The sequence below is a fragment of the Canis lupus genome, chromosome X (genome assembly GCF_003254725.2).
Source record: "Canis lupus dingo isolate Sandy chromosome X, ASM325472v2, whole genome shotgun sequence".
In the NCBI taxonomy this organism is placed as follows: domain Eukaryota; kingdom Metazoa; phylum Chordata; class Mammalia; order Carnivora; family Canidae; genus Canis; species Canis lupus.
This window is the reverse complement of record NC_064281.1, coordinates 12742828-12755398: the sequence shown is the minus strand read 5'-3', so window position 1 is coordinate 12755398 and position 12571 is coordinate 12742828. Positions and strand designations below refer to the sequence as shown.

General features: G+C 42.6%; 1 protein-coding gene across 10 annotated transcripts in view; it reads left to right on the top strand.

The window, feature by feature from the left end:
* The window catches only part of CTPS2 (CTP synthase 2), a 108946-nt gene that overhangs the window by 81998 nt on the left and 14377 nt on the right, over positions 1 to 12571 (top strand). For 9 of the 10 annotated variants that reach the window (XM_049107158.1, XM_025437301.2, XM_025437319.3 and 6 more), the window contains 3 exons: positions 3476 to 3531; positions 6991 to 7087; positions 11928 to 12072. In XM_049107158.1, the coding sequence (XP_048963115.1) occupies positions 3476 to 3531; positions 6991 to 7087; positions 11928 to 12072 (298 nt within the window). The remainder of the gene's footprint in view (positions 1 to 3475; positions 3532 to 6990; positions 7088 to 11927; positions 12073 to 12571) is intronic. The other variant, XR_007409285.1, reaches the window with a different exon arrangement.

Genomic DNA, 12571 nt, shown 5'->3' with positions numbered 1-12571 from the left:
CCCAGGTACTCTCCTGAGAGTAACCAAATCAGAATTCCTGGGGCCAGGGCCCTGGAATGAGCATTCTTGGTTTTATTTTGTTTTTAAGGTGTTTTCAAATAAAATTGGACTAGTCACATTCTGAGCTGATTCTCAACATATAGTTATAAAGGAAATTTAAATTTTTTTTCATGGATATGGCAATAGATTAGTTTTGTAAATTCATTCTTGACAGATACATATATGTGATCAGGTAAGAATTTGAGTGCACAAAACAATATTTCCAAAGTTCTGAAAACATGTTTCATTATATATCATATATATATATGGGAGAGAGAGAGAGAATGCTCCTCCATTCATTAGAGAAATATATATTTTTTTCATCTACTTGCTTATGTAGCAAGTAGTTTACACTGGTTGCAAGAATTGAGGGCTTGGGTCCTTATCTTGTCCATTATCTTGTAGAGCTTATGTTCTGGCTTCCATTCTTTCCACTTAGGTTTCATAGTCTAGAGATAACAATAGCAATCACATGGTTTACTTACTGTTCTAAGTTCGTTCTTTCTTTCAAGATTTTATTTATTTATTTGACCGAGAGAGAGAGAGAGAGAGAGAGAGCGCACAAGTAGGGGGAGCAGCAGAGGGAGAGGGAGATGCAGGCTCCCTGCTCAGCAGGGAGCCCGATGTGGGATTCGATCCCAGGACTTTGGGATCATGACCTGAGCCGAAGGCAAATGGCCAACCAACTGAGCCTCCCAGGTGTCCCAAGTGCTTTGTTTAATCCTTACAACAACTCTACGAAATAAGACTATCATAATGCCCATCTTACAGATGAAAAAGCTGAGGCAGAGAGGTGAAATAATTTGCCCAAGCCACACATCCTTTAAATGGTGTAGTGCAATTTAGAGCCAGGTAGTCTGGTTCCAGAGTCACTACACCACCCCTATCTTCCTGTCACCTTTGAGATATCTTAGCAAACCCCAAATTTGCCTTAAGTCAGGCAGTATGCACAGGCCATACAGTTTCAAAATGTTGTACCATATCCTGCTAGTCCTGATGACTCAAAGATAGAATTCCTTATATCCTAATTTGGAGATGTTTGTTATATTTTTCACCATCTGTTAATATTGGCAGGCTACTGTTGGATTTCTTACTCATCCATTGTAATGGAGAAAGCAGAGAAGTTTTGGACCATAGGAAGAAAAGCTCAGTCACGAAGTCAGAGGTCATAAGGGAATCAGGGTCCTCTCAAAGTTAGGTCCAGAGCTTTTTTTTTTTTTTCTTAAGATTTTATTTATTTATTCATGAGAGAGACACAGAGAGAGAGAGAGAGGGAGAGAGAGGCAGAGACACAGGCAGAGGGAGAAGCAGGCTCCCTGCAGGGGGCCTGATGTGGGACTCGATCCAGGGACCCCAGGATCACGCCCTGGGCCAAAGGCAGATATTCAGCCGCTGAGACACCCAGGCGTCCCTGGTCCAGAGCTTTCAAATGATTTTTCTTGTAGCTTCACAATGATACATATGCTTCTGTTTTTTCCAATGGGACATTATTGTGCTTTTAGTTTCCATTTTTCCTTTCATTTTTATGAACCAATAGTTTGAGAACAAAGGCTCAGTCTTGAATGACCCCCCTTTCAGTGGCGTGTTGGAGCTCTCCCAGAGTAGCTCCCTATCCCCAATATTTCCAATTTTCCTCAAATGCATGTGGTAAATATTCACTGTTATTAACATTATCCCGAAAGAGCTGTGTCTATATGGACAAAATTGCAAAATAGAAGTTCAGTCGTGATCAATGATCATATGGGGTCATATGAGAGCATAACCGGGGTGCGCTTTCTTTATCCAAGTCAAAAGCTCAAAGGAGACATGAAGCATTTGGTCTCTCTTGGTTGAAACATCCTGCTCCTCAGCCTTGTGACATCTTATAGTCTGATAATCCCCTGCCTACTGATCCAAGCACGGCTGCTGATTCTGTTGGAGTTGGACGATGAGTTCCAGCGCCGTTGGCAGGTCTTCTCCTCCCTTGGGTGTGTGCCAGGGGTCTGCGTCATGAGGGCTGGTGCCGAGGGAATGGCTGTTGGCCCCTCCCATTGCTCCAGTGCCATCACCCATGTGATGGTAGTGCCATCCTGCTTCCCCACGTGATCCGGTGGGGCCTATTCTTGAGAAGGGTCCTGTGACGGCAGCCATTCCTATCCACCTGACACTGCAGTCACTGGACAGCCCAGTCATTGCCGTGCCTGTTGCCAAAGAGGTCGTGCCCAACGTGCCTCACTCTGGGCTGCAACACCCACAGTGACACGGGCATGTTTTAGCAACACACGATCATCAGCCACGCACTCCTGGTTAAGAATCCTTGGTGTCTGGGATCCCTGGGTGGCTCAGCGGTTGAAGGCCTGCCTTTGGCTCAGGGCGTGATCCTGGAGACCCTGGATTGAGTCTCAAGTCGGGCTCCCTGCATGGAGCCTGCTTCTCCCTCTGCCTGTGTCTCTGCCTCTCTCTCTGTGTGTCTCTCATGAATAAATAAAAGAAAATCTTAAAAAAAAAAAAAAAAAGAACGAATCATTGGTGTTAAAAAAAAAAAAGAATCCTCTCATTTAACCTAGCAGTCCTCTAGTCCTGCTGCTCAGTCTGTTTCCAATTGTTCGCTGTTAAGTAATGTAGTAGTGCACATCTTTGTGGTAAACTGTCTTTGTTTCTATTTTCTGGGGTAAATTCATAGAGGTCGAATTTTTAGAGTCAAAGGACAGGCATATTTTAAAGGCAGGGTGTAAACCAATTTGGCCAATACACAGAGGCAGCTGGGGTGGTGGAGAAAGCATGGACCAGGTGTGAGGGGGCCTGGGCTCAAGATCAAACTGTGCAGCTAGTGGGGTGGGGCTTTGGGCAAGTCCTTCTGTTTCATTTCCATTCCTTTGGTTTCATTTTCTTCTTTTGTAACGTGAGCCCTGTTAGGAATCTGCATAGGAGGGCAGCCCCAGTGGCGCAGCGGTTTAGTGCTGCCTGCAGCCCGGGGTGTGATCCTGGAGACCCTGGATCAAGTCCCACGTCGGGCTCTCTGCATGGAGCCTGCTTCTCCCTCTGCCTGTGTCTCTGCCTCTCATTCTCTCTCTGTGTCTCTATGAATAAATAAATAAAATCTTTTAAAAAAAAAAAAGGAATCTGCATAGGAGCGGTGGTGCCAACGTTACTCCGTCTCTCAGTACTGCAGGCAGGTGTAGGAAAGGAGGGCATGTCTGTTGGACTCCATGGTGGACTTGTGTAGCAGAGGGCTTCCCTTTATGCAGTCGTGATGGCTTACTTGAGAATTGCTTCAGGGTTTCAGAGAAGCTATTGCTTTTCTAGAAGAAAATCTAGATTACTGTCTGGAGTCCAGGTAATTTTTAGGCCTCTGACATATGGATAGAGATCAAAGAGACATCCTCCACACATATGTTCTGGATGTGGTTCCAAAGCTGATTACCTTGATATTAATTTCACTCTTGTATCTTTACAGGGAAACTTTATGGTGATGTTCCTTTTATAGAAGAAAGACACAGACATCGGTATGAGGTATGGCCTACACACTGAATTACTGTGGAATGTAGATGCTTAGTTCGAGGAACTCCAGTGATTACAAATAGACCTCTGGAAAAAGTGTCCAGCTCAGTGGTATCCATCGGGCTCGGGAGTCAGAGTCAGGCCAAAAAAACCAGAGGGGGCAAGTGGAGGCAGGGACCCTCTGTCCTTTTTGGCTTTTCAAAGGCAAAATCTCTAAGTATCCGCACACAGGACATATCAGGGTTTAGGTTACCCTAACTGTTGTCTCCTAGACTAAGATAGGGTCATTGTCCTTATTTTTAAACTCCCGCCCTTTTTTTGGCAGGTTTGGGAAAAGGGAACTTGCCTCTTCTAAACCATATGCCTAGGGATCCCTGGGTGGCGCAGCGGTTTGGTGCCTGCCTTTGGCCCAGGGCGCGATCCTGGAGACCCGGGATCGAATCCCACGTCGGGCTCCCGGTGCATGGAGCCTGCTTCTCCCTCTGCCTGTGTCTCTGCCTCTCTCTCTCTCTCTGTGACTATAATAAATAAATAAAAATTAAAAAAAAAAAAAAAACAAAAAAAAAAACCATATGCCTCTCGGGATAGGGATGCATCTCGGGCTATCACATAATGGATTCTTGGTTTAGGAACCTCTTTGGAAGTCTACATTGAGCTTGAGGCTTAGTGTTGTATGATTAATAAGAGTTATTGTTGAGATTGTCACATGAGAAACAGGTTCCCTAAAATGCAGACTGTCTATACCAGGATTATTGGAGTATCAATTATGATGCTCTCAGCTAGGAAGAAACAAAATCCCTGCTCATTATTCACTCAAACCAGCCTCAACAATAAGGAAATTTGTTATATTAGGTAATAGGTAGTTCAGAGGCTGGGCAGGCTCTAGGCATGGTATGATCAGGGCTTCTACTTTCTGTGGGATTCTCTTGGCCCTACCTTTTCTCTGTGTGTTTGCCTTGCCCTTTGGCTGGTCTCCCTCCTAGTTGCAAGTTGGTTACCAGCAGCAGCTGAGGCAACATGCATCTATCTCTCCTAGACATGGAAGTTTTTCTTCAGTCTGATTGGATCAGTACAATTATCTGCCCTCCTATGAACTGGTAACCATAGCAAGGGCAAAGCTAAACCAGGATTAAACCTGGGTTCTTGTATCATTCATCAACCAAGAGGAATAGGTTTATGATGTTTGGTTTAGACTAGCAGGACCAACTTCTAGAATGGGGGAGATGGGATGCTTGGTGGCTCAGTGGTTGAGTGTCTGCCTTCCGCTTAGGGCATGTAGTCACAGGATTGAGTCCCGCATCGGGCTCCCTGCATGGAGTCTGCTTCTCCCTCTGCCTGTGTCTCTGCCTCTCTCTCTGTGTTTCTCATGAATAAATAAGTAAAATCTTAAAAAAAAGAGAATGGGGGAGATGGTGTCCCATGGGCCATGTGGAGGTGGAGTAGATGCTAGAAAAAGTCCAGGGTTCTATTTTGAGGGAGGATCAATGGGAATTGATTCTGGGTAGGTACTACTATTAGAGACCAATTTGCTGAGTATAGGCCATTTTTGGTCCTATTTCCATTGGGAACTGGCCCAACTGGTGCTTTGCCCAGGTGGTAGCCAGAAGGTCTAAGAACTACTGTGCACATGGTTGTGTGGCCATCCATTCCTTCATATTTATTTTGTATCTGATATGCACTGGAGATGGAAGGGGGAAAGGCACACACAGCCTCTCTCCTGTTCAGGAGCTTGCATTCTAATGGACAGGACAAAAAATAAGATAACAGATAAAATAAGTACAGGTGAAATCACATATCAGATAGGGTACTTCTATATAGAATATATAAAGAATTCTTACCACTGAATAATAAATAATGGCAAAGATTCTGAATAGACATCTCTCCAAAGAAGATATACTAATGGCCAATAAGCAAATAAAAAGATGTTCAACGTCACTCATCATCACGGAAATGCAAGTCAAAGCCACTAATACCACCTCATACCTACTAGGATGGCTACAATCAAAAGACGGACAATTAAAAAAAAAAAGACGGACAATAACAAGTGTTGGTAAAGACATGCTCTTGGTAGGAATGTAAAATGTAAAATGGAATATCATTTAGCAGCTCCTCAAAAAGTTAAAGCTAGAGTTACCATATGACCCAGTAATTCCATACTTAGATATATAACCCAAGAGAAATGAAAACGTGCATGCACACAACTTATATACAAATGGTCAAAGCAACATTAGCCATAATAGCTAAAAAAAAAAAAAAAAAAAAGGCAGAAACACCCCAAATGCCCATCAACTGATGAATGGGTAAATGAAGTGTGGTTTATCCATGCAGTGAAATTATTTGATAATAAAAGGAAATGAAATATTGATACATGCTACTATAGAGACGAAGCTAAAGCACATTAGCTAAGTGAAAGAAGCCAGTCATAAAAGATTACATACTGTATGGTTCCATTACCATGAAATGCTCAGAACAGACAAATCTGAAGAGACAGAATGTAGATTAGTGGTTGCCTAGGGCTGATGGGGAGGTGATGAGGGGATTAGGGGATGATGGTTAGAGGAGATAGGGCATATTCCTGGACTGATTGTGGCAACGGCTGAAATCCTCTATGAATGTGCTAAAAACCATTGAGTTTGTACACTGTTAGTGGGTGAATTGGATGGTATGTGAATTATATCTCAATAAAACTGTTGAAAAAAGGAAAAATAATTATAAATTGTGAGAATTAGCCTAATGTTAAAAAAATAAAAACATATGGGGTTAAGATTGAGGAGGACAGGCAGGACCCCACTTTGATTTTAGATGAGTTAGTACTTTCTGTGAAGGAGAAGCTAAAAAGTTTGGGAAAGGACTAGGGATGCAATGAGTGAGGGAAGGAGCTGTGCACCAGGCCATAGAGTTGTCGTCTATTACCAATATTCTACGCAGAAAAATTGCTCCAAGCATCACCTTAGAGCTTTTATGTAACTATGTGTGAAGGAAGCATTGAGGTTAGTCACAAGGGAAATAAGACAGTTTCAATCCTCAAGGAGATTTGTGATTTGGGGAGAAACAGTTAATTACACATAACTCAAGGGAAGAAGCAAATATGGTGATGGCTATAAATAGCTAATCTCAAGGTTCCAAGTCAGAATATCTGTGTCACAGTCTTACTTTTTGAATCTCATCTTTGAGCAACAGAAGGTGGGCCTCTCAGGTTTAGGGGCTGTGATTAGACTGTTTCTCAGGTTCATCATGAGTTTAAAAATAGGCTTTGGGGGTGGGATATAGAAATTAACTACTAGTAAAGAGCATCACTGAAATGGAATCCCCACCCAATTGATGGGAGGACATTTTCTTTTTTTATTTTTATTTTCTTTTATTTATTTTTTAAGAAAATTGTATTCAAGTTGACAGAGGACATTTTCATAAGCTGATATGTCTGTATGGCTCTGCTGCCCAAAGTCTTAATTTAATTTCTTGTTTTTTTAGGTGAACCCAAGCCTGATCAGTCAGTTGGAGCAGAACGACTTAAGTTTTGTAGGTCAGGATGTTGATGGAGAGAGGATGGAAATCATTGAACTGGCAAGTAAGTGGGGCTCTTTGTTTTTGAAAATTTTCCTGGTAAACTAACGTCTCATTGTTGTTATATATGAAAATATCATTTGTCGTCATATGTGAAGATCTACGTTGAGACTCATTTTGTTTGCTCTCCTTTTCTTCTCTCCTTTGAAATAAATACGCAACTCAATTTAAACAATATGACTAAATATAAAGTACATGAAAAAAACAAGCCACTTATAATCCCAATCACTTTGGGGCCCACTAGTCTGACTCTACCATAAAATGACACATTGCTCCGAGCCTACCAGTTCTCCTAGCAGTATGCTTCCTTACCATCCTTGCCCCATTTCTGGGCCTCCTCCTCTTGCTAGCCTCTAGGTTACTTGCTCTGGGCAAGGCAGGTGGCCCACCATTGAGTAGCACTCTCCTTTCTCTCTCTTTTGAGGAAGAATGGCCCGGTGCCCACCCCACTACTGGTGACTGGTTTTGATGTCTGTTGTATGTAGAGCCTGGCCCCTCATTCTACCTGGAATCTGCCTTTCCATACCGCTTATGCTCCATGGTCAAGTGTGGGCCAGTTGTTTGACTTGTGAACACTAGTCACTGCACCCAGGGAAGTTCTTAGTAAGACCAAACATGGCACAAGGGGATGGTGACTTCTGTTGAGGAAGACCGCCGAAGAAGTTGTTTATGTGTGGGCTGGGACTCCCTCAAGAGCCTAGGTGCAAACCATCCACCATCACTGATGACACAGAGGACAGTTTTCTCATTCAGAGCTGCAAATACATAGTAAGCCCATGCTTACTGCTGACCCCAGCTCTGTCTTGAACATTACTTATTGCCTGGCCCCTGTTACAGAAATGTTTGCCAACCCCTGTTGTAGATCCACACATACACACTTCATTTAACTTGAACCTAACATGTTCAGGTGCCTGCTTGACCGGTTTGTCCATCTGGATGTTCTAGTGCTTCCAATTCCATTTACTTAAAACTAAGTTTGCATGCTTTCCAAATTAGTTGTTCCTCCTGACTATTTCTGCTAAGTCATCCTCAGTCTCCCTGTTCAGGAGAGGGGGCACCACTGGCATGGGGAGGGGGATCATTCTTTGCAGTGGGGGTGGTTCTGTGCACCATATGATATTTGGCAGCGTCCCTGGCCTCTACCCACCGGATGCCAGTAGCATTGTCCCTCCTTGCCCAAAGTCGCACACCCAAAACCATCTCCACACATTGCCAAGTGTCTCTGAGGGGCACATTCGCCTCTGGTTGGGAACCACTGTCCTAGACCATCAGGCTTAAAATTAGACTTACTTAGTTCCTCTTCCCCTTTATACCCACAACTTGTGATCAGTTGTCAAGTTGTGTAGATTCTGTCTCTAGAAAGATTGAGTTGGGGTTGCATTTCCATCCCTCTCCCCGTCATCCCAACGCATGGCGACTCAGACCCAGAGCGGTACCAAAGCTCCTTTCTGCCTCCAGGCCCTTCCCTCCACAGCACCTCCCAAGGAGGATGGGGCTCTGTGCAGTGCATGTGACACGAATTTGGTGGATAAACCACTCTCATTTATCGAATGCTTAGTTTGTACAGGATACTATAAAAATGGTAGCATGATTTCCTAGAACCTACCTTTCAACCTATCTTCTTTAGGCTCCAGATATTCTGGCCTTACTCTTCTAAATTTCCTACTTCTTTTACCATCTTAGCCCCTGTCACCATCCTCTACTTAAAATTCCTTTTCTCTGTCCCTTTCCTTTTCTGTCTGGAATCTGTTTAGGTTCTTCAGGGGTCCCAGGCAGGGAGCAGAATTAAAGTCGGCAAAGGCTTCTTTGAATGCAGTAACGTGTTACTTGGACCCTCAAAGAGGGAAAGCAGTGGACATTAAGAGCACGCTCACTAGATGCTTCTCACTAGATGCCCTGCGGGGCTTATGTAACTTACAAGATGGGTGACGTTATTCTCACTTTACAGAGAAGGAGGCTGTGGTGCAAAGATGTTGTCTTTGCTGTCCAGCTAGTCACAGGTGGGCCTGGAGCCAAACCAGGTCCTGCCACTGCCTTGGTGGATGTTGTTTTTCTTCTTTTCACCAGACATTCCACCTAAGATTATCAATCCATGCCTGAAGTTTTGAATTAGAAGATAAGGATGTATTTCCTATAGTCTTTTTTTTTTTTAAGGATTTTTAAAATTTATTTATGAGAGGCAGAGACATAGGCAGAGGGAGAAGCAGGCTCCCCACAAGGAGCCCCATGTGGGACCCCATCCCAGATTCGGGATCAGCCCTGAGCCACCCAGGCATCCCTCCTATAGTCTTTCTAATGGAAATGCCCATCATTTAGAATTTTTATAGTGCAGATCCCTGGTCAGGGTTGAAGTCTCTTAAAGCTTTCTGGCATGGGAGAGGGCAGAGAATTTCTTAAGCAGATTACTGTTTGTTTACTTCATTCAAGTACTTACTTTCTTTTAATTCTCCTGGCCCTCCTTATTGTCAGCAAATCCTTAGATGCCTCTTTCATTGCATGGATTTAGTTTCCCATTGACACTTCCAAATTTCACGGGTGTTGGAAAGGAAATGAGAGACGCCGTAAAATCCTGCCATTTTTTAAAAGCTGATTGCAAGGAAATTCAGTTTATTAAGGCAAATTCCCCAGGAGATTCTGATCTTAGCTACCCCTAGAAGCATATCCGTGAATCTCTACATTCCTAAAGGAATTCTAAAAGGAACAATAAAGTTTGAGATTACTATAGTGTCAGAATGTGATTCAAAGCAATTAAGAGCACTATCTAAAAGATACTTTATCTGACTGATAGAACACCATCAAAATAGAAACTTTTTCTTTCTTTCCTCATATTGACCTACGGGACTCTTTTGGAGAAAGTGATTCAGAACAGTGGTCCATTCATTCAAATATTTTGTCCCTAGCCATGACATTATTCACTGCGTAGCTTCTGTCTGCAGTTGTACAAAAGCACAATTACTGTCTGTCTTTCAAAGACATCCCTAGATGCTGTGCTGTAAGAGCCATTGCATCTTAAATTGAAAGCTACTTGCTTCATTTCTTTTCTTCTTTTACTTGAGAGGACACATTCCTGGAAGAAGGTGGCATTCTCCTCACCAGGCTTTCATACCTGAGTGTCCCTCTCATTTAAGGAGGCTTCTTCCTAGATGTGATGTACAGGATTTCCACGCTGGATCTTTCTGGACATAGAGCTGTCCAGTGAAACTTGCTGCAATGATGGACTACTCTGCCCTGTTCAGTGTGGTAGCCACTAGCCATGTGTGGCTACTGAATACTGGATGTGTGCTCAGCTAATTTGAATGAATTTAAATAGCCACATGTGGCTAAGAGCTACCATTTTGTATAGCAGAGCTTTAAATGAGAACTTCACGATAGTGGGCATTTCCATTCAGTCGTCATTTCCTTACTATTGTAGTAGGAGCTTTGGGTCTCCAATTGTAAGTGAGGGGAATTTGTGACTTTGAATTCCATGCTAGATTTTCAGATCATTTTATAAAGCATCTTGTTGAAAGTTACAAAGTTATATTTACTCCCCTCCCCATAAAACTTACATTCTGTCATCGTTGGTTTGATATACATAGCAATTAAAATGATTTTTGAAGTAGGAAATACAGCCCTGACCATGCTCTGTACTATAGTAATTATGAGATTAGAGAGTTGTCCGATTTCTTTTTTTTTTTTAAGATTTTTTATTTATTTATTCATGAGAGACAGAAAGAGAGAGAGAGAGAGAGAGAGAGAGAGGCAGAGGGAGAAGCAGGCTCCATGCAGGGAGCCTGACGTGGGACTTGATCCAGGGACTCTAGGATCATGCCCTGAGCTGAATGCGGCGCTAAACCGCTGAGCCACCCGGGCTGCCAAGTTGTCTGATTTCTAATTAGAAGTTGCTTCCTAATCTGGGGGGCAAAAATCCAAAACATAGTTTTTGAGAGATCTGATTGGGGGAAGGAATTTGTAATCCTGTAAAAATTCTACCCAGATTTCGAAATGTTGCCCATTTAATTTTTTCCAATCCCAAAGGGGATTCGTGTGTTTAAAAGCAGCTGGGTAAAGCTACTTTTCTGTTCCTATTCCATTTAGGAGAACTTGAATGGCTCACACAGGAGTTTTTTACAACCTCAGTATGAAAATCACTTAATTTCTCCCCCATAATGTAAATAACATATAGTCATGGAAAAGTTTCACGCAATAAGGAAAAGTGTAAGAAAGAAAATAAAAATATCTTGATCTCTTACCACCTCAAGCCATAACCACCACTAACATGTTGAAAGGCCATCCTTTTATCACTCTGAGACTCTAAATCACAGGTGATAAGTTGGCATAGGGTGAAATAGGGGTGCCAGTTCCGTTTCATGGAGCCACCCCTGATAAATATCCAACCTAAAGCTGTGACTGGAAAAGTAGTTGTGCTTGCTGCATTCTCAGGGGACTCTTCCCTTGAGACCGGAAACAACCTTGGAGGGGACGGCCAGAGGCCAGCTAAGAGACAGAACGACCTACAGTTCGCCCTACAGTGTGAGGGATACCATGGGAATGGAGTCAACATACATCTACCAAGGGCCTTCAAAAAACTTTGGGCAAGCAGAATTCGTCTCGCCTTTCAAAAATGTTGCTTAATTTTGCTCACTCTAACACCTTGCACAGATAAAATGCCAGATCTCTTATTAAGCGAGATGTGTTTTGCAGCTTGAAATTCTGCTGTGAACACGGTTCATGAGGGGAGCTGTTGGTGATGGTAACGGGTTCATTATCTTACCATTTGATGTGTTTTCTTATTCAAAGATAAGACCTTGAAAGCAGCTCTCTGTTTGTCTGCTTCAGTCACATCATGATTATTCTCATTTCAGATCATCCCTATTTTGTTGGTGTCCAATTCCATCCTGAGTTTTCTTCTAGGCCGTTGAAGCCTTCTCCTCCGTACCTGGGCCTATTACTTGCGGCAACCGGGAACCTGCATGGCTACTTGCAACAGGGATGCAAGCTGTCTTCTAGGTAACCAGCTTACTGCTCTCAGCACCGACCCGAGCTGCCCTTAGCAACATTTTAGGTTTCTCTTGACATTTTAGGTTTCTCTTGAAATCAAACATCATGACAGGATTTTTGTAAAGCGAAGAGTAGGGTTTTTTCTTTCTTAATGATCCTGATTTTTTCTCCGAATGAAAATAATTTCTTCATATCTAACATCAGTAACATGTCGACTTTGGGAATCATGCTGATGCTGGGTATTATTTTAGAAATTTTGTCATTTTGATAGGTGAAAAATGGGCTTTACTTTTGTTGACTCTCTGATTAATGAATATATATAAATATTTTATACGTTTATTTGCTTTTTTAGGAATAGCCTGTTCATACCCTCTGCTCTATTTTTCCTTTTGCTATTATATCCTTTTTCTTACTGATTGGTAAGCTCTTTATATATAAAGGACATTAATCCTTTGTTAGGTTGCAAATACTTTTTCAAACTGGGTTTGTTTGCCTTTGAAGTTATTAA